Here is a 23,102-nt window from a genome sequence, read left to right as displayed (position 1 = left end):
AAGCCGCAGCAGTTCAGTTATTGTGAAAGAGAATATCCCAGGGCAATACATTCTCAGTACACAATTCTACGTCACAAATATAGTGTTTTTTTTTTTTTTTTCTCTCTAGGTCTGCGCCTTTTATCGTGATTTCAGCGGTGCTGCCCCTTTTATTCATAGGAATGATTATCGCTGCATCGGCACGTGAGTGATTTTTTGGTCAGTGTATTTGGGTAGTATTGGAGTATTTGGGGCTGGTAGAACACTGCTAAATGCGTGTTCATTGCCATGTCGAAGCATATTTCTCTCAATTCCACACCGAAAACTTCCGAAGAACGGCCAAAAGCTGTAGTATTAAAATATCGGTACGCTAAAACATCGTATTACAATTTAATGAACTGTCTCATGCACGTGGTAAGATTGGCCGTTGGGAGCCCTATTAATTATTTCTAACCGTATCACTTTATGTGTAATTGACAAAAAAAATCAACTAAAACATTGATTAGAGAGCATGTCCAAAGGAGTTCAGCGGTATGCAGGAGTTCGATAACAGGATAATATGTATAATAATTGGGAGTACATTTGCTCTTAAGGTGAGTCATAGTCTAATACGTAATTCAACGCTCCGATAATCGATAGTTAAGACTCAGTTTCTCTTTAAGTTCAGTTGAGCGAATTTAGCCTGTCCGGACTTCTCCTGAACAGTCCCCGTGAAGGTGTAATCCGGACATAAAATGTCCGGTAATCCCTTACAAAAAAATATGTTCAGCCAGGGTATCGACGCCCGTATTGCGTCCTATTTCCTCAACGGAAGTCATTTCGACTATTGAATGTATAGCCTGCCTGCCTGTTGTATGTATAGTCTATTGACATGTTTTGACATCATATCCTTCCTTTGGCCTGTCTACGGGCCAGTTATAGCAAGTAAGCGTACATCTGCCATTGCCTGTCTATGGCATCTCCTGTAGGCTGACAATAGAATGGGCACTGGTCCACCATGCCCTTTCTGTTATAGTCATATGCACCCTATTCGGATTTATTTCTTGAATCTGAATCTGAAATTTTGTTGTATGAGTTCCTGTTGTATGACAGTGTATTGATATTTTTTAACGTGTGTTTTAACGTGTGCAATACGTGGCCATCATTGGCTCATTGACTCGTTGTATTGTTATGCTCGGTTTGTAGTCTTCGCTGTGTACGTTTGACCGAATTATTGGAAATACATTGAACTTGACTTCAGAAAGCATGGGTTGTTTGGGTTATCTTTCTTTGCTCCATTTCATCTATGCTGTAACTGTTTCTTAATTATTTCAGTCTTGTGGCACTTCATTAATTTTCTTATTTCAGTCATCTTCAAACCATCTGACAAAGCATCCACCGCCTACACATTCTCCAGATCCTCCTCCTCCTATCTCCAATCGAGCAGCTCTGTGACGCCAAGCCTTACGACAACCAAAGCACAGACACATCCCCTGCCTCAGGCAGGTATGTTGATGTGAATCTACAACACGATTTACAAGTCACTCGTCATATTAGCGGGGAGCGTTCGCTCACACGCACACACACACGCGCATGCCCACTCACACATTCTCTCTCTACCATACGTCAAACATCGTGTATGAGGACTCACGACGTCACGTACAAGAAGAGGCCAGATTTTGTTACGATTCCAGATAACCACATCGACACTCACGACGCAGCTGGCTATGAATACAAGGACAATTCAAGGACAAGGACATGTCGATGTTGTTGAAGTCTTCATCGTCGATTGCTAGTACCGAGACTAACTGTGTCGAGATCGAACTGTCTGTGCAAAGTGAAGTATGAGACGTATGAAGTGTGTACGTCGACACCCCTAGTAAAGATGTTGTCGATGACACTGCCATGTCATGTTGTTGGCACAACGTCACGTGTGTTTAGGGTCACACACTGAGTACCTGCTTCGTGTATTGTGTGAACCACTGATATGCAGGTGTTGAAATGTCCACGTAATGCCCCGCGATGATCATTAGCATCTCTGCGTTCTTTGTGTTATCCACAAATGGTATCGCACCACCAGTGAATCTGCTTCTGGGTAGAACCGGGGCTTAGGTACACTACCACGAGAATGACATCGATGCCAATACATTTTATGTGAAGCAGACGTTTACTGTGAATATTTTCTCAATGTCAATGGGAATTGTGATTTCACACACTGCGAAATGGTCTGCGTTGCTGTTCCTGTAAATTGCAACTCCCGCACACCGTAGATCTGGCCTCTTGCTGTACGTGGCACATTCGAAATCATTAATCGGTGTGGATTGATCTTTCCACGTTTCAGACATAGCGAGTGAGGAACTGTTGTGGAAGTCTAGGCCAGCCTCTGTATGGTGTGTGCGCGTTCAGTGACTGGACGATGAAGGATGTGATGTCAGTCTTCTTGTTTTCTATGCCATCTTCAGCCACATCGTATGTCTCATCGATAACCGTTCTCAGTTTGCACGTGTTGCGTCGCTCCATCTCGGCCGTCGGAAAACTGTCTGTTGACCCTTTGGTGCGTGCAAAGGTGAAGTCGTCGTTTGCATTGGTGAGGTGGAAGCCACCGACACTTGTAGCTCTGGAGAAAGCTACGTACTCAAGTTTTAATGGGCACTTCTGCCATAATCGTAAACGACGTTACTGTACTTGCGACTTGTGGACTGGAATGGCACTAGCATGCAGAAACGGAAAATGGCAGGCAATCGGATGCGATTGTGAAGGAGTGCGTACTGCCGCTCCGTTTACATGCGGCGTGGGTAGCACTTAACATTTTTTGAGTGTTAATGGCTAAAGAATACTTTGCCATAGCAAGAGTAGAAAACAAGCGCCACTTACAGCCCGCATAATCCGTGCCCGAAAGCATCTGCTGTACCATCACAGGTTTTTACTGAGAAATCCATAGCTAACAAAAAGTGCTTGTATACTTGTGTGCACACAATCTGAACGTACACAATGTGCACCTTCATCTCGGTGGACATGGCAAGATGTGGTAGCTGTCTGCAGTATAATTCAAATGTTCTCCTATAAGTATTTGTTATATATGTATGCAGAAGGTGCAGTGGTGGGGCTGGAGTCAGTCATTATTCAGACCCAATCTTGTCTTTTTAAAACCATGAAACTGCGAAATGCCGTACCTGTACGCTGCTCATGGACACAGTTGCTTCGCGGCACTAAGTCGGAAAAAAATGTTGCTGAAGTCGTGTAATTAAAAAAAATGTAATGTAGATCATTACATTTTTTTTCAGTAACCGTAGCGGTACCTCGTTATCGGTAGCAGTATTTCCCTTTTTGCTCGCATAACGAACAGATATCTCTATACAATGCAAAGCTGACGCTAGACCGTTTGGGCCCAAAAGGGCTTATATTATTTTTTTTTTGAGAGGCCACAGCCAGATACAGGTAAAGCGGACAAGAAAGGTGCAGAGGATGATTCTGGTGTCAACCTTGTACCCTGCTGTTAGTTTTTATGCTCTGTCTTTTGTAATGACATGCAATGTGAATCAAGGATTTACTCATAGTAAGCTACGTTGAGTATGTTCTATGTACCAGTCTTTTAAATGCAAAACCAATCCCAAATATTTTGAGAGTTGCATTTCAATCTGCCTGACCAGGAGCACAAAGCTTCTTCAATCCTTGTAGAAGGAACAAAGGCAGAAGAATGCAGTCATTTCTCGTGTTCTGAAAATGCTCCTACGCATAGTGTACCATAGTGCGGGTGATAAACTAGGTCTCCTACACCCGGATGATGCATGGGAACCAGACGAGCAGCGCATATCTAGAGGCCCCGTAGGCGTCATCAGTGTATGCTAATCTGTAGTGAGTGGCGCCACTTTGGACCCAGTCGCCCCAGTCGCATGGTGTTATCTTGCCGAGGGCATGTAAGGCGAAGTGTAGAAGCCTTGAATGTTCGGGGTCCTGGTCAGGCGTTGTTGAAAAGTAGTTTCAAATGGCTGAGGCTTGTAAACGCCCCCGGCCTGAAGATCAAAGTTAAGGTAGTTAAACATTCACAGCAAAGTACATTGTCCCTGCAGCAGCACAAAATGGAGAGAAAAGGCAGTATACCCTTGGGTAAGACTTCATTGAGAAGGTGGTTGCGTGCAATCTTGTGACTTGTTAGTGGTGTGCACCTTGGGAACGTACCGTTTCCGTAAAACACTAAACACCTAAACCTATTGACGTGCTTGCGGAAGATTTTTAGGATGAGATAGACGTGCGTAAAATAAAGATCGAGAAGAACCAGTGCATTACGACACGAAGTATCATCCTCACTTTCAATCTCCCTACTGTCGAAGTACTACTACTGTACTGTACTGAAGTACTACTGTTGGAAGTTGTGCATCCCTCAGCTGAAGTGCGCCCATACATTCCAAGCACCTTACAGTGCCTGTGTTGTAACAGGCTCGTGCATGCCGCGGGCTCGTGTTTCGGGTTTCCAAGAGACTAAAGGGCGAGACCGCTAAGTAAATGGGTTCCTCTGGCCACCCATCTTACTCCAGATCTTGTGCGAAGTGGAAAAGTTCGGCGTACATGCGAATTTTTCGAAGAACAGTTTGAATTTTGGAAACTCTCAGGAGAATTTGAATGTCGAAGGTTTGATACACCTGTGATTAAGTTAGACATGAGGGTTCACTTCCTTCTCAAGACCAAAGGTTCCGCGCTGTCTGCCGCGATGCTGTAGGTTCGATGTGACATGACGATGACATATTGCTATCAAACGACTGAGTTTCGTATGAGTAGATCAATGAAATACAACGCAGCGGATGACACGCCCTTGCAAATTACCGGCATATATAATAAATAGCATTCTCTAGTAAAATGTATTTTTTTCCGCGCGGATCGACATTTTGTCCGTGTTAAAATCAGTGGGGCGGTAGGCTTCTTACAACGTCGGCACTAAATACGGAATAACCCGATGCTGCCCTATGTTCATATGCAGTTGTATATAGATGAAGCAATTAACTGCCATTCCATTTCAGCTGAACGGCTGTTTGTGTGCGTTTTGAAGAACTACGGCGTCGTGGTGCCAGACGGACTATGTGACGTCTTGTTGCTCACCTACCGGCACAGATTTCCACATGGAACTCTTACAAGATTGTTGATAGTGGAGAACTTCACTAACACTAATCCAGGAGGTTCTTGTATCATCACGAAATGCGGTATTGACATGATTCTTCTGTAAGTAACATACAGTAACCTACATTTAAAGTGTACAATTAACGAACAATGATGGGGATAAGCTGCTGCCATTCTGGACCGCAATTTGATCATGTGCGACCGTCATTGTAACGGGAGCGCGATGAGAGACTTACTGAAACGCGACTGAGAGTCATCGGTATACCGGATAGTAGCATCACAGCATACTTAACATGTCAATGGGGGATAGTGATCGAAGTGTTATCGTTTAGGCAAGAATTATTTATAGCAATTTCGGCAGGATTTTCAACCGCTTATGTCAAGTGAGTGATTCGTGTTGTACTCGTTATTTAGATACGCAGTATGGAGAATTCCACAAATATTTGCGCCGTCGGCTTCAAACAAATGCATTCGAAAATACAGGAAGCCCGCATGACTCCCTCACATCTGGTAACTAACTCTTAGTGACTGGGTTTTTTTTACAATAAAAGCAGCGGAACGGGACAAACCTCATTGAGAACTATTACAAAACGCTGAGGTGCGCACGTGAGTCGATTTTTATTGAATTTTAAGCATTCATCATTCAAATTTCCATGCAAAGTGAACCGAAGCCAAAACATCGCGCCTGAGGGATGCATCACCTTCACCGACGGAGCCTTATCTGTATACCAAAAAAGTTTTTCTAGAATGCCTTTGTTGAACTGTGGCAGTTTTTCTCAGTTATTATAAGCCGCTCATGATGGCCTACTCCAATTTTCACCAGCCATAGAAGATTCGTGCCTAGATAAAAAGTCTAGATCAGCGGGGTGGACCGCATTAAAAACTAGCACAGCATGTCGATATCTGTGGAACAAATATAACCACAATGTGCCAATATGCAAGTCATCATCTCCCGAGTCTCCGTAATTTTTGCGCGGACTATTTTGAACACATCTAGGAAGCGAGAAGTGGCAATGCAGGACGTTCTCGGAAAGCAAATTTGGAGTCGGGCTCAGATTGGTTGGTACGTGCAATATTGGTGTACTACGTAACACATTTGAGGCAGGCAACTATTTGTCATCAGCCCTGTTTTGAAGAAGAGGAACTCTTGAGAAGATCGGTTTAAACGGTTTAAACGTAGCTTTCTTCACTTTTCAGTTCCCTCAAACAGGGCATGTTTTATAGTCTCAGCTGTTGAGGGGTGCTCTTGCCACGTCGGTACGCTATCGTCTGGCGATGGATGGCGGCACACATGCACTGGGACAATTCCTAAATTTCTAATCCACTGGTTTAGAAATGCCGTATCGCGAAATACATGAGCTTGGCCGGAGCTGTTAGCAGGAGCCCCATTGCGATTTTACCACCTTTGAAAGTGTAATGTGGGCGCAGAAGTCATCAATCGTGGACTGAAGAATATCGGTTAGATGCCAATCGGCAGTGAAAATCCCGTCAAAGGAGATGGGACTAATGAGAATATCATGACTGTCCAGTTTGTCTGTTCCTGTATTGCCGGCTCTAGCTTAACGGGGCTCTACCAATGACCCAGAGGCCTCGTTTGGTACACGTAGTCCACTCACGTTTCTGCGTCAGCGTGACAAAACACTGATAACGCATATCTAAGGCGAGCTGGACGTGTTTCACATCGCCTTGAGTGAAGTCTCCTACCTTGATGATCCGCACCTAAGCATAACAAAATCAATCATGTGGTTTACACTGGTTTACAGCTAAAGAAATGAATGTCGAGTTTAAGAGTAATTAATGAAGGGTATATGCAATTAAGAAAAATATTAAATTATGGAAAAATATTAAGATTATGGAATCCAAGGGTACTGAAAGTAGTTGACGCTAATCAAGTCATATAGTAATTGCGTCTCCTGAACGTGAAGAGGAATTCATGTATAAACCGTAAGCAGACAGCTGGAAGCCTGAGCTGGACGGAGTTGGAAGGCGGAAGCTGGACTGGAAGTTGGCTCTAGAGCTGAACTGTGTACACAAAAGCCAAGTATAGTCCGGAAAAAACGCTTAATGGAAACAGATTTCTTCCCATTTGCCGCACTACGCCACTGAATTTTTTTCTTGTCATAAAATCGGCACCTGTCATGGCAGGGCATGGTCCGGTCACGGGGCAATGCTTCCCTAAACCAACCTCAAGTTTCTGTCCGATTCCCATGAACCACCAACTGAAAACGAACCTAAAAGTTGGTCCACGTAGGTAAATGTACAAATGCCTCGTAGACAAAGGCATTTGACCTGAGCGCTTCTCGGTATGCGTCATTCCCCGGACAGTCTCATTTTTGTTTCACATTTACCTTAAAGTTCCAGTAATTCATCATTCTGTCCGATTGGAAACAATACATTATGACGAGCGGCCGTTCAAGTATTGTATGGAAGTAACAGTTTATCTCCCCTGACTAAAGAAATGTCGCATGCACTCTGATGTCACTTGTGCCGAACACGCTGCAGCGCACAGGCGAACAAGCCAATGTTCACCTCACTGTTCCCTCAACAATACCCTGATAAGTATGCCCACTTGTAAGGTTTTCTATACGATTTTTTTTCTTTTTTTTTGTTATTTTGCAGGCAAACAACTGACAACCAGGCGCTTGACAAATTGACCAGCGCTGATGGAACAAAGGATCTTCAGTGGTTCGAGGGACTCAATTTTCGACATTATGGGATGCTTAACCTGCGGATTGGTCTTCACACTGAAGCAGCTATAACACGTGTAATTAATTACTTCAAGGCGAGTGACTGAGATTCTCTTTATCGCGTGCAGTTTTACGGAAGAGGTACACGAATGGGAATCGTGCACACGCTTTTTCTTTGCTTGCTGTCTTCATTTCATTACATGTGACCGACTGTATCTTCTAGTGTTAGTTTTACCTGATGTGCATACCGAATCAAAAATAACAAAAGAGCATCAACCGTTCACTATATACATAAAAACGAGACTTTCGTGCACTAGGCTGCACTTCTTCAGGTTTGAGGACCTGTTACAAGTGGTGAAGCATATTTGAAAAACCAAGTCACATGGTACAAGAGAAAAGGGTAAGGGTGAAGAGAACTACAAGCCCAATACAAATATCAACAAAAATGAAAAACAAAACGCAATCAATAGGAGGTGGCTGGACAAGGTCAGACAGACATACAGACGAGTCGGAGTTGTACGTGAAGGAAACCAATAAACATCACATGAATAGGCACAGCAGCCAGTTGGCACAAAGAGCTTTAGAATGCGTACGGGGAATTAGGGCTCAAGAGCGAAGGATTGAGGACACACAGCACCTTGATGGCTTCCAGACTCTGGGAAAGTAACCCGGAGTTGGTGTCTTACTGATTGTGTATCATCGTGTATGATGTGAAAAATGGCAGACAAGTGATAATACAGTAAATAGACTCATAGTATAAAGGACTGTAATGGGCCGCCGTACACGTTAATGCCGTGCGGCTGTAACGTTGCAAATTTCGAAATGAAAAAGGATTCTCGATTTTTGCGTTTGATGTCATTAGCGTACCCGGATTCTAAAATGGTGATAAGTATATGCGTATGCAGATCATGTCCCGGAAGATTAAAATGTAGCGGCCAGGCGATTGACGTTTATTAACAATATCTGATTTATGGCCATAAAATCTTTCACGGATGGTGTTACGTGTTTCGCCTATATATTGTTTATTGCACAATTTGCATGTAATGAGATAGCAGACATTGAATGAGTTACAGTGAAGAGACTGCCGAATAGAGAAAACGAAACCATTAACAGTGCTACAGGTGGAGGTACATGTTGCAATAAATAAGCAAGTTTGGCAGCGGTTGCTGTTGCAAGGAGCGCAACCGGGACTCTGTTGATTATTGCGGGAGGAAGTGAGTAAGTCGCGTATGTTACGTGATCTCCGAAATGTAATAGCCGGAGCATTAGGGAAAATGTCTTAGAGATATTCATCGGCGTGGAGTATGTTTAAATGGCGTTTGAACACAGATCCTACATTACGGAGTGCGCGGTTGTAAGGTGTAATGAAAGTGCATTTATTATGACTTTGTGCCTTATTGCATTCACGAGAAAGCAACCTTTCCCTGTCTAGGGAGGTGGCTCTGGCTAGGGCATTGTCGATGAGTTCGTCGGGATATCTGCGCTCCTTGAAGTAATTGCACATGTCATTTGCATGCTTCAAAAAATATTGTGTATTGGAACATATGCGTTTTATACGTGTGAGTTGTCCAAGTGGAATATTTCGCTTTTTGACATTAGGGTGATGGCTGCTGAAATGAAGGTACTGCCGTTTGTCAGTCGGCTTCTGTGACGAGTTTACCCGACTCGAGAGAAACAGTGACGTCTAGAAAGCTGATTGAAGTTCGAGAATAGTTGCACGTGAATTTGATGGAAGTGTGCCGTGAGTTAAAATGATCAAAAAAATGAGAGTAGAGAGGTTTCGTCAACTGTCCAGATGGCAAAAATATCATCAATGTATCGCAGGAATACTAAAGGTGTCACTGGAAAAGACTCTAAGGCTCTTTGTTCAAAAAGCCCCATGAAGAGGTTTGCGTAATTGGGTGAGACACGGGAACCCATCGCTGCGCCCTGAACTTGGACATAATGTTTGTCATTAAAAACAAAGTTGTTGTACTGCAAGACTAACTCAAGAAGACAGATAATGGTTTTAGTTTGAAGAAGATCAGACAGAAAGGAGGAAAGAAAAAGCTCTACAGCGTTAACACCATCATGGGGAATATTTGTTTATAATGACGTCACATCCATAGTTACCAGTATAGCGTTGTTGAGGTTAGGAGAAATGTTATTAATGGAATTTATTTGGGCAAGGAAGTCGTTAGTGTCCTTTACATAAGAGGGAAGTTGTGGAGGAATATGCTTGATGCAGTGATCTAAGACGAGGGATATTTTCTCAGTCGGTGTATTAACACCCGAAATTATAGGCCTGCCAGGGTGGTTACTTTTGTGCATCTAAAGAGATAAAAAGAACCAGGCTTGGTGTTCTTCGGTGTTTGTTTCCCTCATCTATGTAGGCCGATGCATTCATAACGACTATTCCGCCACCTTTGTCAGCAGGTCTAATGATGATATCTTTACGTGTCATTAAGGATCAGATTCATTAAGGCCGTCCTTTCTGCTTTAGATAAGTTAAAATTTTTAGCATTGTTATCAATGACAGTTAGGCATTTAATATCGTTATAAACCGCTCTAATGTAATTGTCAATCATGGGGCTTGTTTTCGACGGGTCTGATGTCCAGTTTGAGGGTTTCTTAAAATCCTCTATGTTCACTGCCGTGGAAAAACGTCTGCAGGTGCATTCTACGACCTAAGCTTAGAAGGTCATTTAGGATTTCGAAATTGTCAGTGCTGGGAGGGGTGGGCACAAAGGTGAGACCTTTGGACAACACATTTACTTCTGCTTTGTTTAATGGTACGTTAGCGAGATTGAATACCACGTTGTTTGTGGCTGAACTGGGATATGTATGAGGTGTCAAAGCATCGCAAATATGAATATCCTCAATCGGAGTGAGTTGAATGCCGTCGCGTTTAGCCTTCTTGGACTTAGTGCGTTGCAGGACGGAAAGTTTACGGACACAAAAAGAGCGCAGCGAATCCAGCTCTTCCGGCGATAGTACACGGCTAAGTTGTCGAAGTTGATTGTCTGTGTCCTTAATGACATGTGAGGCTTCATTCTGTGAAATTCTGATGAGGCTTATGGAAGCATGGGTCAAGATATTGGACCAACTTTTGGAATTACGGGGAGATTTAAATTTAAATGAGGAACATGCACTGAGCTACAAACCTTTAGGAACAACGTTTTGTCTAATGCAATCGGTATAAAAATACAAGTGGGAAACATACCTTGCTTTCGTATCTAACAATTTACGAGCCTTCAGGAAAGAAGGGGATTTTGAGTGTTCCGAGATGAGTCAACGTGAACTTGAGCTTCGTGTGTTGTACCGTGAAGTGCGGAATCCTGGTTTCTTGAAAGTGGCCCCTCCCGAAGACGAAGGGGACGTAGGCTTCGGAAGGTTGGCGTTGGACGCCGGGCGAACTGGCGAACTGGAGGCAGTGATGACACTTACAGTGGGGTGCACAGTATCCAAACGAGGACATTACCACAAGAACGTAATTACCATCTGAAGACGCGTTGCAGGTAGTCACACTTAAGGTCCCATGGAGCGCACTGGGTGGCATGTGGAGACGTAGGAACTACCATAGACAGAAGATGAAGGCTAGAATCCGACTTGCTCGGACCTGCAAGTGGCACAACAGGGCTCAACGGGGCTGTGTATGTGACGGGGGTTTTGGCATGTTGGGCTTGAGGTGGGGTGCCCGGCAAAAGAAGGTCAATTGGAGGAAAATCTTGGAGGTTCAGATAAAACGTATCGTGGGGCTCCAGGGGTGAGCAAACGGCGGAAGAGAAGAAACGCTTGATGCAGTTGCGATAGTGTGATGAAAGAACTCTGGTCCCGTGGAGATTGAGGTGGCGACCGTCTAACGCCAGAAAATCCCATGGAGACTGATATACCGCATACCGAAGGCAGAGAAACCGCTTGAGGTAAAGGACAGGGAGAGAACGAGTTCAAAGCAGAATGATCATCTCGACAACCAGTCCGACGGAAGGGCGAGGTTGAACAACAGAGTATACAAGAGCTTGATTTGCCAGTTCAGTCCCTGTGTGCTATTATTCTACGAGGCTTGTACAGGGTGTTCCACGAGAGGGCGTTGTTAAATTCGTAAAAATCGTTTTCACTTCTACAAATTATGGCACTAGTTGAAATAGTCCTAGAGACTCTCTGCATTCGTGTGTCATATTAAGTTCGAATAATCGAATTCGCAAATTAGCTGACGCAAGGTAGAGCCTCTCTTGGTCACCAAAAAAACGCACGATAGCAGAGCACAGAGAGCAAACACGGGGAACTAATGAATTTGAAAGCTGGGCCAAGGGTGTTTGTTCGAGCCCATTGCTCCGCAACGATCGTGTCGGGAGAAAGCCAGAGAGTTTTACGCCGATTGAGGAACACGTCGCGCAGCCCATCCTTATATGTGGGCTGGCAGCTGACACGTTGCGAGACGTAAATGATCCAATTGCGCCGAGGTTTGTTTTCTGCCTTTATAGGAGGTAATGTATTTGGATGGAGCAAGTTCCGGAAACGTACGCTGTCGTGATTGCGTACGTTTGAAATACCGTGGTGGTTCTCCGCAATGCACAAAGCTGTGCTCATGCCATGCAGATGCACCAACAGATCAAAACTACCTATACTAAAATTCACTAATATTCGGGAGCGCATGTCTCTGCTTTTGACATGTTGACCCGTGTGATTTTAATTCGAATAGTGAGTTCCTAATTCATCAATCCGTGGCCACCCTGTATATATACGTCATTTTTTTTCTATGTTGAGTAAGGAAGTTAATATGTACGAACAAATAGCAAATACATCCTTATAGCACGCCCTTCGCATCACACGTGGACACTGACGTGATTACTTCTGAACTTGGAATGAAAATGTGAAGAAAACTAGATATCTCACGGGTATGGACGTTAACGGGCGAACAGCACGCACAAAGAGGGATAGTTTACGTGTCGTGCTCCAACTTCAGGACAAAGTGTGCGGGTGTCTCTCTAGAAAGGCAATCATAAGACCCGCATTATATAGTCTGTGGGATCATTCGATTGAATTCTCATGGCCAGGGACGCAGCCGTCAAAGAGAGGATGTTTGTTTTCGTCTCGAGGTGTCAAAATTCAGGAAACGTTTGCCCGGTGCCGCGTTTGCATTTGAAAAAAAAAAAAAACTATCTATCTAACATCTGACCTATCTGACATTTCACAGGCACTCCGTGAAAAACAAAACCAGATGAATACAAGGGGTCTCCACATTATCGGTGTGACACCTTATTTTTATACCAACACTCCCACAATTGGTGACGACATCAAAGAAGACCTGCGACGCATTGTTACGTAAGTGAAATAGGTACCGAAAATCGTACCGGAATAAGCACTGGATTCATTTATTGTCAGCTAATGGGAATTGGGGACAGTTATTACACACAATCAATCCATCTATTGTGTTGCTAGTACAATGATGCGAGACGTATACTTTGTTCCACGAACATTCTGTCAAAGTGCTCGACGGAACAGAGTGGCTGATCATGCTCCTGGCTATGCCTATTACTATTTTTGTTACAATATATATTGAAGCTGAGCGCACTGGAAGTACGCTGGCGAAGGAGATAGCTGAAAATGCCTTATTTTTGTTTTGTTTTTCTTAAATATTCTTCCAGAATGACCATTTCGAGCACCCTGCTTCTTCGTGTTGTTCAGGCATCTTATCTTCGTAACCATTAAAGCTAAGCTGTTTTGTCTTTAGTCTTACTGCCTATATGCTGCTGTACTCTTTGTTGTAGGTTCTTGGTTCTAGGGTTTGCAGGTGCCTAGAGAAAAATCGCAAAGTAGCCTCATTTGACAGAGGAGAAAAAATTGGCGGTTTTGTTGCCGCGTAAGTGCAGAATGGAATTCCATGAGCTGTCGTGATAGTAAGCACGAGGCAAGTAGCTGCAAGTAGAGCTTGCATAATGTCAGTCTTCAGATAAGCCTCATCATCGAAATGTGAGGATCACATGTGCGGAACACTTTAGGCATAGTAGGGTACATGCTGTGATTGCGGCCTCCCATTTTCGTTTTGTGTCATTGTCCCTTCGCCGGTGAGCTCCAGGAACATAACATCGCGTTCCTGTTATCCTTGGCATGATACAATCTCCCTTGGGAAAATGTGCCACAGCAAAGCACTTGAAATATGGACGGACTCTGATTTGTCCGCTCCGTCATGGTCCGAATCACGTCGCACCAATCTTGTTGTCGCCGAGACGCTCGCGGCCATACAGGCTGCACTTACGTTAAAATAAGTAAAGAATTATCCAGAGAGAAAATTGGCCAAATAGGTCGTCGGAGGATCCTGTACTTCACGTTCCCGGATGTTTTACGCGAATGGATATATTTTTAAACACTGGCAAACCGATATCACTCATGTTTACCTTCTGGTTTTACAGAAAACGGAAGAGTCGAAAAAGTGTTATTTTTGTAAATGAGGCGATCTAGTCGATAGGCGATATTTTATCTAGTCACCTGCAAACCCGCAGAGCAAACAGCACCGCAGCACGTAGGCAATAAGTGTGGCGAAAAACTTCCATAGCATAGCCTTAATGGTTACGAAGGTACCAGTCCTGAAAATTGAGGAATTGCTGTGCTCGAAACGGTCATTCTTGGAGATTATTAAAAAAAAAATTGTAACAATTGTAAGATATTGTGGCGGCCCGTGTGTGATGACGAAGACGTGCCTCTGCTGCCATGCGCTACGGCGCTGGCACGGCAGTTAGCGGCACCGTCCTAGCGTGAGGCCACGATCGTCTACCCGCTGGGACATTCCATCATCGCCGGTCAGGACTGAGGTAGAGGAACACCACCTCCTATACATTTGGTGACCCGAACTATGAACACCATGTTCGGCGTAGTTCGGCCCAGTACCATCCCAAATTTCTGCAAGTCCACCTCCGAAGCCATCTCCGAAGGTACGGTGCATCGTTCTACCGAGGAACTGCTAGGTGACGGCGTCAATCCACCGCGGCTCGACTCATCGCAACGCCCGGCCGCGCAACACCACGGTTCTACCCAGCTCGCTCATCTACTCACATCGCCATGGTCTCTCACTCTGCGTCACGTCGCCACATGCTTCGCGATGGCATTCCTCGGGCTTTCACCAGCGGCACCTTCATGAGCATCACGCTCCCATACCGGTCGCGGTACGCCGCTGGTGGCTGCATGGCTCCATCCTCATCGTCATGCCAGTCCCAAGAACCCTGCCCGCCTTGCCTTCCCACCAGGCTTCGATACAGGGTGCTGGCAGTCCATCCAATGGCGCTCAAGAGGCACCGAGACCAACGTTCCACCGGGGACCCGCACAGAGGCCACCGAGTTCTACTCCCGGTCTCCCCGTGCTTCGCGATGGTCCTCCCTGGCAATCTCCTTGGCGACAGTACGAGCTCACCGCTCACGAACAGGTCGCGGTTCTGTCGCTCCACTCTCTTATCACTTCGGCCTACCTACTCTGCCCTCTGCTTCGGCCCGCCCCTGGAACCCTCCGGCCAGCTCTTGTCCGACCGTTCATCCCGCCACTTCTGCCCACTCAGCACAAGACGCAAGAACAGCCGTCCCTTTTGCACGTGTCGCCTGTCTTCCTCCTCTTCATGTATCGACGCGGACCTCAACCGCTAGATCTACACCGCGGCCCGTGTGTGATGGCGAAGATGTGCCTCTGGTGCCACGCGCTACGGCGCTAGCACGGCACTTGTACCGGCGCCGTCCTAGCGTGAGTCCACGACCATCTGCCCGCTGGGACATTCCATCATCGCCGGTGAGGACTCATGTAGAGTAACACCACCTCCTCTACAACATTTTCAGCCATTTTATTCGGCAATATATTTCCTTAGCAGTAGGCTTCAATGTATACTGGAATGGGGAAAAATTGAGAGGTCGACGGGACCATCCGGCGTTAAGTCACCCCTTAATGAAAATAACTGTACAACGTACAGATGGGTAAGGGTGCACCCTATATATTGCTCTTGTGTTCTTGGTTTCTATTCTTTAAGCTAAGTGAAATAAATTAATAAATTCTTTGTTTCGTTTTGAAGTAAAGTAACAGCATAGGAATACTATGCAGCATAACGCTAAGTTCTTATTGAGGACAAACCTATCGGCAATGGCGTGCGGGGCCTCCTCATCCATTTCTGTGACTGCAGGTGACATAGACCCGGTTTGAGGAACGATTCAATGCTTCAGTGACAGTAACTCCCTTTAGTGAGGCACAGTTAATCGTCATATTCAAGTTAAGGGTCGACGATCTCTGTTCAAACTCAGCGATGATGACGTACAAGCATGTTGTGAGGTAGGAGCTGTCTGCGCCCAGTAGCCACGCGATCGTCGCTAAGCCCCCCCCCCCTTCCTAGTCAAGCCCGTAACATCATGATCCCAACCTAAATCATCCACTTCTTGGAAGTCGAGGGCGTTTGCGACGGGTGTGCTGCTTAAAGCCCCTGCTCGTGGTCTCGTCTGATCGTGTTTCGTGCTTGAGCACACTTGTTTCTCGGGCAAAAAAGCAAGGGAGGGACGTGTGCTTCACTACCCCTTGAACCCGCTCCACTGTTGTGTATGTGACGGAGGGTCGCCCTGCCGTGATTTTCCCAAAGAAAGGGTTGTCTACCTTATGTGCTATGTTCTTGTTGTTAGTCCCTGGGTGACCTGTAAGTTTTTGACCGTTTTGGCATTAAACCAACCGTGATCGTACAGCCTCTCCTGTCATTGTAAAGTTGAACAACGCCGCTTGACGCCCGCAAAGAAGACACTAACAGCCACCGTTTACCAATTTCATTCCCAGCCCATTCCCATTCCAACTTCCACCAGCACATTATTGGGTACTTATGCGCATTAATTACAGTTATCTTGCAGGGAAGTCGACTTAGACGCCCTTCTCATCAGAACTACTCAGACAGAGTCTGCTCTATTCGAGCCAGAGTGTCGTCTTACCGGACCATCACTATGGACGCACCTAGACAATCTGGAAAAACAAGTAACTTTCGTAAGTAACTACGACACGAATACTGCAGATGTTTTGAAATCGTGTTACGACATAATAGATTGCCTCCGACTGGGGCTCCGTCCCAACTCGACCTGACGGACGTCTTTTCAGTACGTTCGAATATTATATTGGAAGAATGCATCTAGGGCGAGTTCAGGAAGCGCCCCACGTGCTGCGACGCCCGTGCAGCATTTTCTGCACCGTTGAGGAAGTGACGTGAAAAGTGCAGCTGTGAAACATTGTGCATTTAGCCGCATTTTTTTTTTCATCCACGTGGTGCCTGCTGATCATTAATGTGCTATAGATAAGCCCATTCTTTCGCCGCGAGCCAGTTTGGAATATATCGGTGCGCTACACGACACGATAATTATAATGTCATGTCGTGATATGTGATTCTGAAGAAAGCGGTTATGATTACTCAGAGCCGTATATTCAAAGGGAGTCTGGCCATTAATGGGTCATGCCTATACCTGAAGCTCCACCCACTTTTTCAGCTTTCTGACCAATACAGTCTCGAAATATGGGGCGCTATCAATCAACCTATCTCCACTATTTGTTCGCCCTATTCAACATGGGCAGCGCCATTTTGGGTGGCAAGTGGATACCTCTCGCTATCTGCAAAACTAGTGGATTTTTGGTGCAGATCTGATGATCTCCACCTAGAGTGCGTGGGGAACGGGAATTGTCGTCTGCTTCCGTCGTTGTACGGCTGCCAGCAGAACCACCTGCTAAGGGCACATTCTGTCGTCGGTACGATTTTGAAACAAATCTACAGGAATAATTGGAACGTAAAAGGCAAGAATGATTATATCCATGAAATCCAGCAATTGAATATAAGATTGTACAGCACAGTGTCGTTTTTTTGTTATGATTTCGTTGAGATCACCGCGATCGCCGTGTTTACTCTGCCTAACACCAGCGACAAAACGTATTAGTTTCGGTTAAATATCGATGGGTGAGCATCAGTTGAAACTGATTTCCAAGAAACGTACATGAGCAAGTACATTTCCAGCGGAAAATCAGTTGTCCGCAAAGAAAATTTTGTCACGAAATTCCCGCTTCACTGTGTTTTCGTCGCAGTTTTTGGTGGCAGTGAGGTGTCATGGCGGTCCCCTTGATAACAAGCAAACCAATCAATGGAGCGAAAGTGTGATCGACAGGTCGAGCCTCTTTTTGTGACTCCTCCCAATGGCCAGACTCTTTTAATATACGGCTCGGTGATTATTAACTTCGTAGCGGTCCCATGCGGCGAGTCCCGGGAAAAAGATAGGATTTTGTTGGAGGTATGTTAAAAGTTGGAAATAAAACAGGAGGGACAGACCGGCATCGTGACCGACAGTATAGGAACTGGTATTCCGTGGCATAACGCTTCACAAGCTTCAGCTACAAAGTATGCACAATAACTGAGACTGTAACTGAACAGAATCTGATAAAGTGACAACACAGAGTGGTGTACACATCCGCTGACAGTGTCTCTGAGGCAGCACTGTGCTCCTTCACCCTCTCACATCGTGAGTGAAGGGAAGACGCGTCTCTCGAACAAAAATAGAAAAGAATGTTCCTTCACGAATTCTTTGTGGATGATCTATCCAACGGATCTTTGTCCTGAAAACGAGTACGGTAGGAGTTGACCGAAGGGACCGGATATCCTCATTGGGACAACTTCGTAGCCTTTATAATTGATAGGTAATCATTTAAAGTCAATTAGGACATTCGATGGCGCCCTTCAGCATATGCTATATTTCAAGTGACTTTTTATTAAAAAGTTATACATAAATGTGATCAAAACCTGTTCGAATTTTCTGGGACACCCTGAGATATATGCCTTGGGCTTCACTAGGATGCATGCCCTTATGAGAAAGAGTGACTGACGATATTGCATTGGACTTGTGTTTTGCATGCAGGTTCAGTCGTTGGAGTTTGCCAGGACCGTCCAGCTTCCCTCCGATCTACGGATATTGCTCTCTTTCAGCTGTACCGGCTTCAGGACATTTTACAAAAGCCTCTCCGCTCACTTGAGTCATCAAGACATCGATATCATTCGCCATGAGAAGTGTAGAGTAAGCCAGTTGGCGAACTATGGAGAGGAAAATGTAAGCGTGCGTATGGTTCACCTTCCGCAGAATCATGGAATCCCTTTGCCATAACGCAACCCCAGTGCCCACAAAAATTCCTACACGAAGCTTATGCTGCTTTCTGTGCAACAATCCGCTGTTAGTAGTGATAATGTTAACGAGGAAACGAGAAATAGTTGTCGAGGTAACTTCACGTGGAGTCAGACAAGGTCTTTCGAAAAATTTCAATCATGCCCTAATACGTATGCAGTTCACTGGCCATCAAATTACCTAAAAATGAGCGTCGATTTGCGTAGCAGAGCTCTCGCTAGCTTTCACGTAACCTGCGCCCGTCCTGGTTTTGCAGGATCTAATTTCCATATGCTCGAATATTGGATGCCAGCGTTCGCGATCCCCTTGTCGCTTTTGTCACTTCGATTATCTCATCTCCTCAGCAGAGTTGTAGGAATTACCAACACACATGTCAACATTACTCTTCAAGGGTTCGTACATCGTCTCATGTTTCAGAAATGCCACCAAAGCGGACTGATGGGCATGGAAAGCAACAGCGTGACCAATTATGTCGTCCATGTAACCCTTAGTTCGCGTCGCGAGGATACCGTAGACATGTTTGACACCAACGTGACATACAAGATGAAGGTACGTCGCACTATTTAATCAATCAATTATCTACCGATCAGATTAAATTACAATAAGTTCGCTCCTTCTGCCTCTCCATTGATTCCTGCAGAGTGATGTTTCTCGAAGATACATGGCGTTGAGAATCAAACCTGATCAACTGAGATGTCTTTGTTTGTAGCTTAGTCATGACCGACAAAATGTGAGCACTAAACAATCCTTGACCGCTCTGTGAGAGTACAATTATAAGGAGAAGGAACCTGGTTCTTTTGAATGCGAATGCCATAATTTAAGTCTTAGTCACCTGACAGAATAAGTGGGTTCGGTCTCGTTCTGGTTCAGTTACGGAGCGCAGATAGAATGGTTCGAGCGGGTCTATTCTGGTGCATAACGTTTCAGCGCACTTCAGCAAAAGTTGTGCCAAACAGTGATGAACAGTGCTTGAAATAATCAGTAGTAGAGGTAGATGATCACATTTTTCTAAGCCACCGGATCGAAACCGAGGCTCAGAACTCGTGCAACACGTGTTAAAGACTGGTCATTCTTTCGACTTCCACAACGCGAAGACCTTGACCCATGAACCAACATGGGGGAGGAGGTCAGGAGATTCCACACCCACACGTGACCTTTGCCCGATTGCTACAAATGCTTAAAAGGGTTTCCATAGTAGTGTGCATTTCTCGTGTGTATCCAAGCTCATGAGGACGCCCGTATAGGCGTCGAAACATCTTTGTATTTTTGTTTATTTTGTTACGTAAGCCAACGTACCATATTTGCTGTGAACACGTCTCCTGGCTTTTTGCCTGTTTTCAACATATCTGGGTATTTCTTTTTTTGCTTACCTTTACCATATCCCAAAATGGCGTACCTCGAATTGTACTTGACTTGCCATCCTATTAAGTACCCAAGTATCCTACTGGAACTCGATCCACACAAAAATCTCCAAAGAAACACTGAAAATGATTTTTGTGCCATTGTGAACCATTTTTTGGAAGATAAAGACTTGCTGGTTATCTACACTGCAACCGGCAGCAGGAGTAGTCAAGCACAGTTGTCTGTCTTTTAGTATCATGTCTGTCTTTTACTCACCTTTGCCAATGTCTTCCTGCTGCTTGTCTTGCGTTATAGATTGGCAACAACTTTCACGCATTGTTTTTGTAGTGTACTGGGAGATTGCTCGCTGAGTCAGGCAGGGTGGTCCGGTCGACCTCTTAGATTTTTTCGTTGCAATATATACTGAGGCCCGGTCCAACCTGGTTTGCCAGTCCACCCTGAATTACTCTACGTGAAATCACCTAACTTTACAACATCCGCGGGTAATACGCTGGAGTGAACGGAGCAGGATGCAATCTTTCTCAAGAGCACATTATGCAAACAGCGTTTTGCGATCAAGCATCGACTCATTGAAGATTCGCCTGATGAGTTGATGACACAGCAAGCAAGCACGCGCGTTGTTCAACGCAAGCAGTAAGAAAATCCTACCAGTATGTCTTCTCTTAGTACAGTACCTACTTTCCGTGGTACCCAGATCACCACAAGATCAAATCGAGATAGCAACAAACTAAGACAAACACAGACACGAAGCGCATAATCGTACGCGATTACCGGCGTCGTGTATGACGCCCGCATGTAAATCCACGCATGAATAACATTTCCCAAGCACAACATATTGGGACAACGTTTGGCCAAGATGATGTGCTGCTTTGGTTACAGCATATACGGTGCAGTAGTAGCGCTACAGTTGGATGTTGTATTGTTTTAGTTCCGGTTCAGTTTCAAGACTACAAAAAATATAGTGGTTCACTGTTCGACACCCTGCTATTAATAATGAGCTATACATATTTATGACTTGCGCTGTGGATGACATACAACTGCAAATTCAAACAAGTCAGGCAAAAGAGATGCGGACGCTAGGAATCGAACCTGGTTCTTGTGATCTGTAGTAGTCGTGTGTTGTCGATGCCCCACTAAAACTCTAATCATCATCATGATCTCTAGTGCCCCCTGTACATAGCGGAAGGGAAACGCGTACAGTGTAGCGGTTAGCATATCTGACGTTAGATCAGAAGATCCAGGTCGGATTCCTAGCGGTAGCACCTCTTTTCCCTGAGTTGTTTGAAATAGTTAATTTCTGGGCGTCTGAGGCTTACTCGTCTGTCTCACTGTCTGTCTGTCTGTGTCACTCCTAATTGTGATCTGCATTCATACCCTTAAGGTGGATTTCCTTGTAGTTACAATTAACTTACGGTCTATACTCGTGTTAGACGGGCTACCTTCATCGATGATCAAAACCAACAGTGCTTGACAGTAGCGCCCCCAAGCGTGTGGTGTGTTACCCACTAACGTAAAAATGATATAGGGTGTGTGTAATCCAATGAACTTTGAGAAATGTACACACGACACCGCTAGGTGGTGCTACGCTCACGCTATGCTCATGGTTGGATTCACTGATAATCCAGGAATACCTGTCCAAAAGGGGTGATTAAACCCTTCATAACAAACCTTGGATGGTTTTCACTTCGTCATCCACTCTCTCTCATCCTGTCTCTGACTTTCTCTCTCTTTTTTCTATTCTTCAGATGTGCAACGCTCAGAAGTTATACGGCTTTCAAGGGGGCTATGTGCTCTTTGACTTCGAGCAAATAGACACAGGAAACAAGTGCGGGGATACCAACTTCACTCATGGTTACGCGGACGCGCACTACATCAAGACCTACATGAAAACCTCCCTCACGGGTTGCTAGAAGCCATATGTTGATGCGCTCAACTGTATTCTTCTAATCAGAGCGCCATTATGTTTGCATTTTGGATTTGCATTTAGAATAGATAGCGGTAGAACCTTTTTACTGTGTCATGAAGGAATGTCATTTCACATGCATGCATACACACTTCTCTCTGGATTGTCTCCTTCCTGACCATACCAGATATACTGCGCGATACTGCGCTTTTTTTTATTTTTGGGCATCATGGCAAAGTAAGCTATTACTATTGTTATCATTATTACGAGATATTCCTCATTACAACATACACGTAACATTCGAGAACTTATTACACTACATTACACTATTTGTCTACACTATATAGCGTATGGGGGACTGTTCCCCCTTCCAGAACGCAGCTTTCTCTACCTCTACCCCTTCTTCCTCTAGGCGTCCGACCTAGCTCGCTACATGCACACTAAGAATATTTACGCCCATTTAGGTGTTGAAGGGGTGTATTTAGCAATTTACACCTTACAGCCAAAAGCAGAGCACCTATCCAGGTGCAAAGATGGTGTACTGTACAGCTTACACCCCACAGTCAAAATAGCAATACCTATCTTGGTGTAAAAATGGTGTACCAGCTGAGACAAAAGTTTGGGAAACGCACGAGCGGCGTCAACCCTCTGCGGAGCGACATCCTGCGAAACAGGGACGTCCACTTGATCAGAGGGGGGCCAGTGGCTGTTACCACTCGCGATCAGGCTGCTTCCCATGCACATTCGAGGCCAATGTCAGCCATCCACCCCTGAGTGAAAGTGCCCATTTCCGGTTTCCATTTCCATTTTACACTGCTCGCACATTTTTGAGCGAACCTGTACACCACTACTCATTCATTTATGAAATTTGTTTGCCCTAGGTCCTTACAGAGTGTAATTAGGGTAACGACAGCGAACTTCTCGCTTAAAATGGAAATAAA

At 45.0% G+C, this 23,102-nt stretch overlaps 1 protein-coding gene across 1 annotated transcript; it reads left to right on the top strand.

The window, feature by feature from the left end:
* Positions 1 to 46: 46 nt before the first annotated feature.
* LOC135376935 (uncharacterized) lies at positions 47 to 22,268 on the top strand. Its single transcript, XM_064609361.1, has 9 exons — positions 47 to 183; positions 1,327 to 1,464; positions 4,974 to 5,172; positions 7,690 to 7,852; positions 12,934 to 13,061; positions 16,602 to 16,731; positions 18,636 to 18,824; positions 19,314 to 19,445; positions 22,004 to 22,268. The coding sequence occupies exons 1-9, from the start codon at positions 162 to 164 to the stop codon at positions 22,166 to 22,168; spliced, it is 1,266 nt and encodes a 421-aa protein (XP_064465431.1). The 5' UTR covers positions 47 to 161; the 3' UTR covers positions 22,169 to 22,268.
* The last annotated feature ends 834 nt before the right edge of the window (positions 22,269 to 23,102 follow it).

This window comes from Ornithodoros turicata, chromosome 1 (assembly GCF_037126465.1).
Source record: "Ornithodoros turicata isolate Travis chromosome 1, ASM3712646v1, whole genome shotgun sequence".
NCBI classification, from domain to species: Eukaryota; Metazoa; Arthropoda; class Arachnida; order Ixodida; family Argasidae; genus Ornithodoros; species Ornithodoros turicata.
This window is presented reverse-complemented; position numbering and strand designations above follow the sequence as displayed.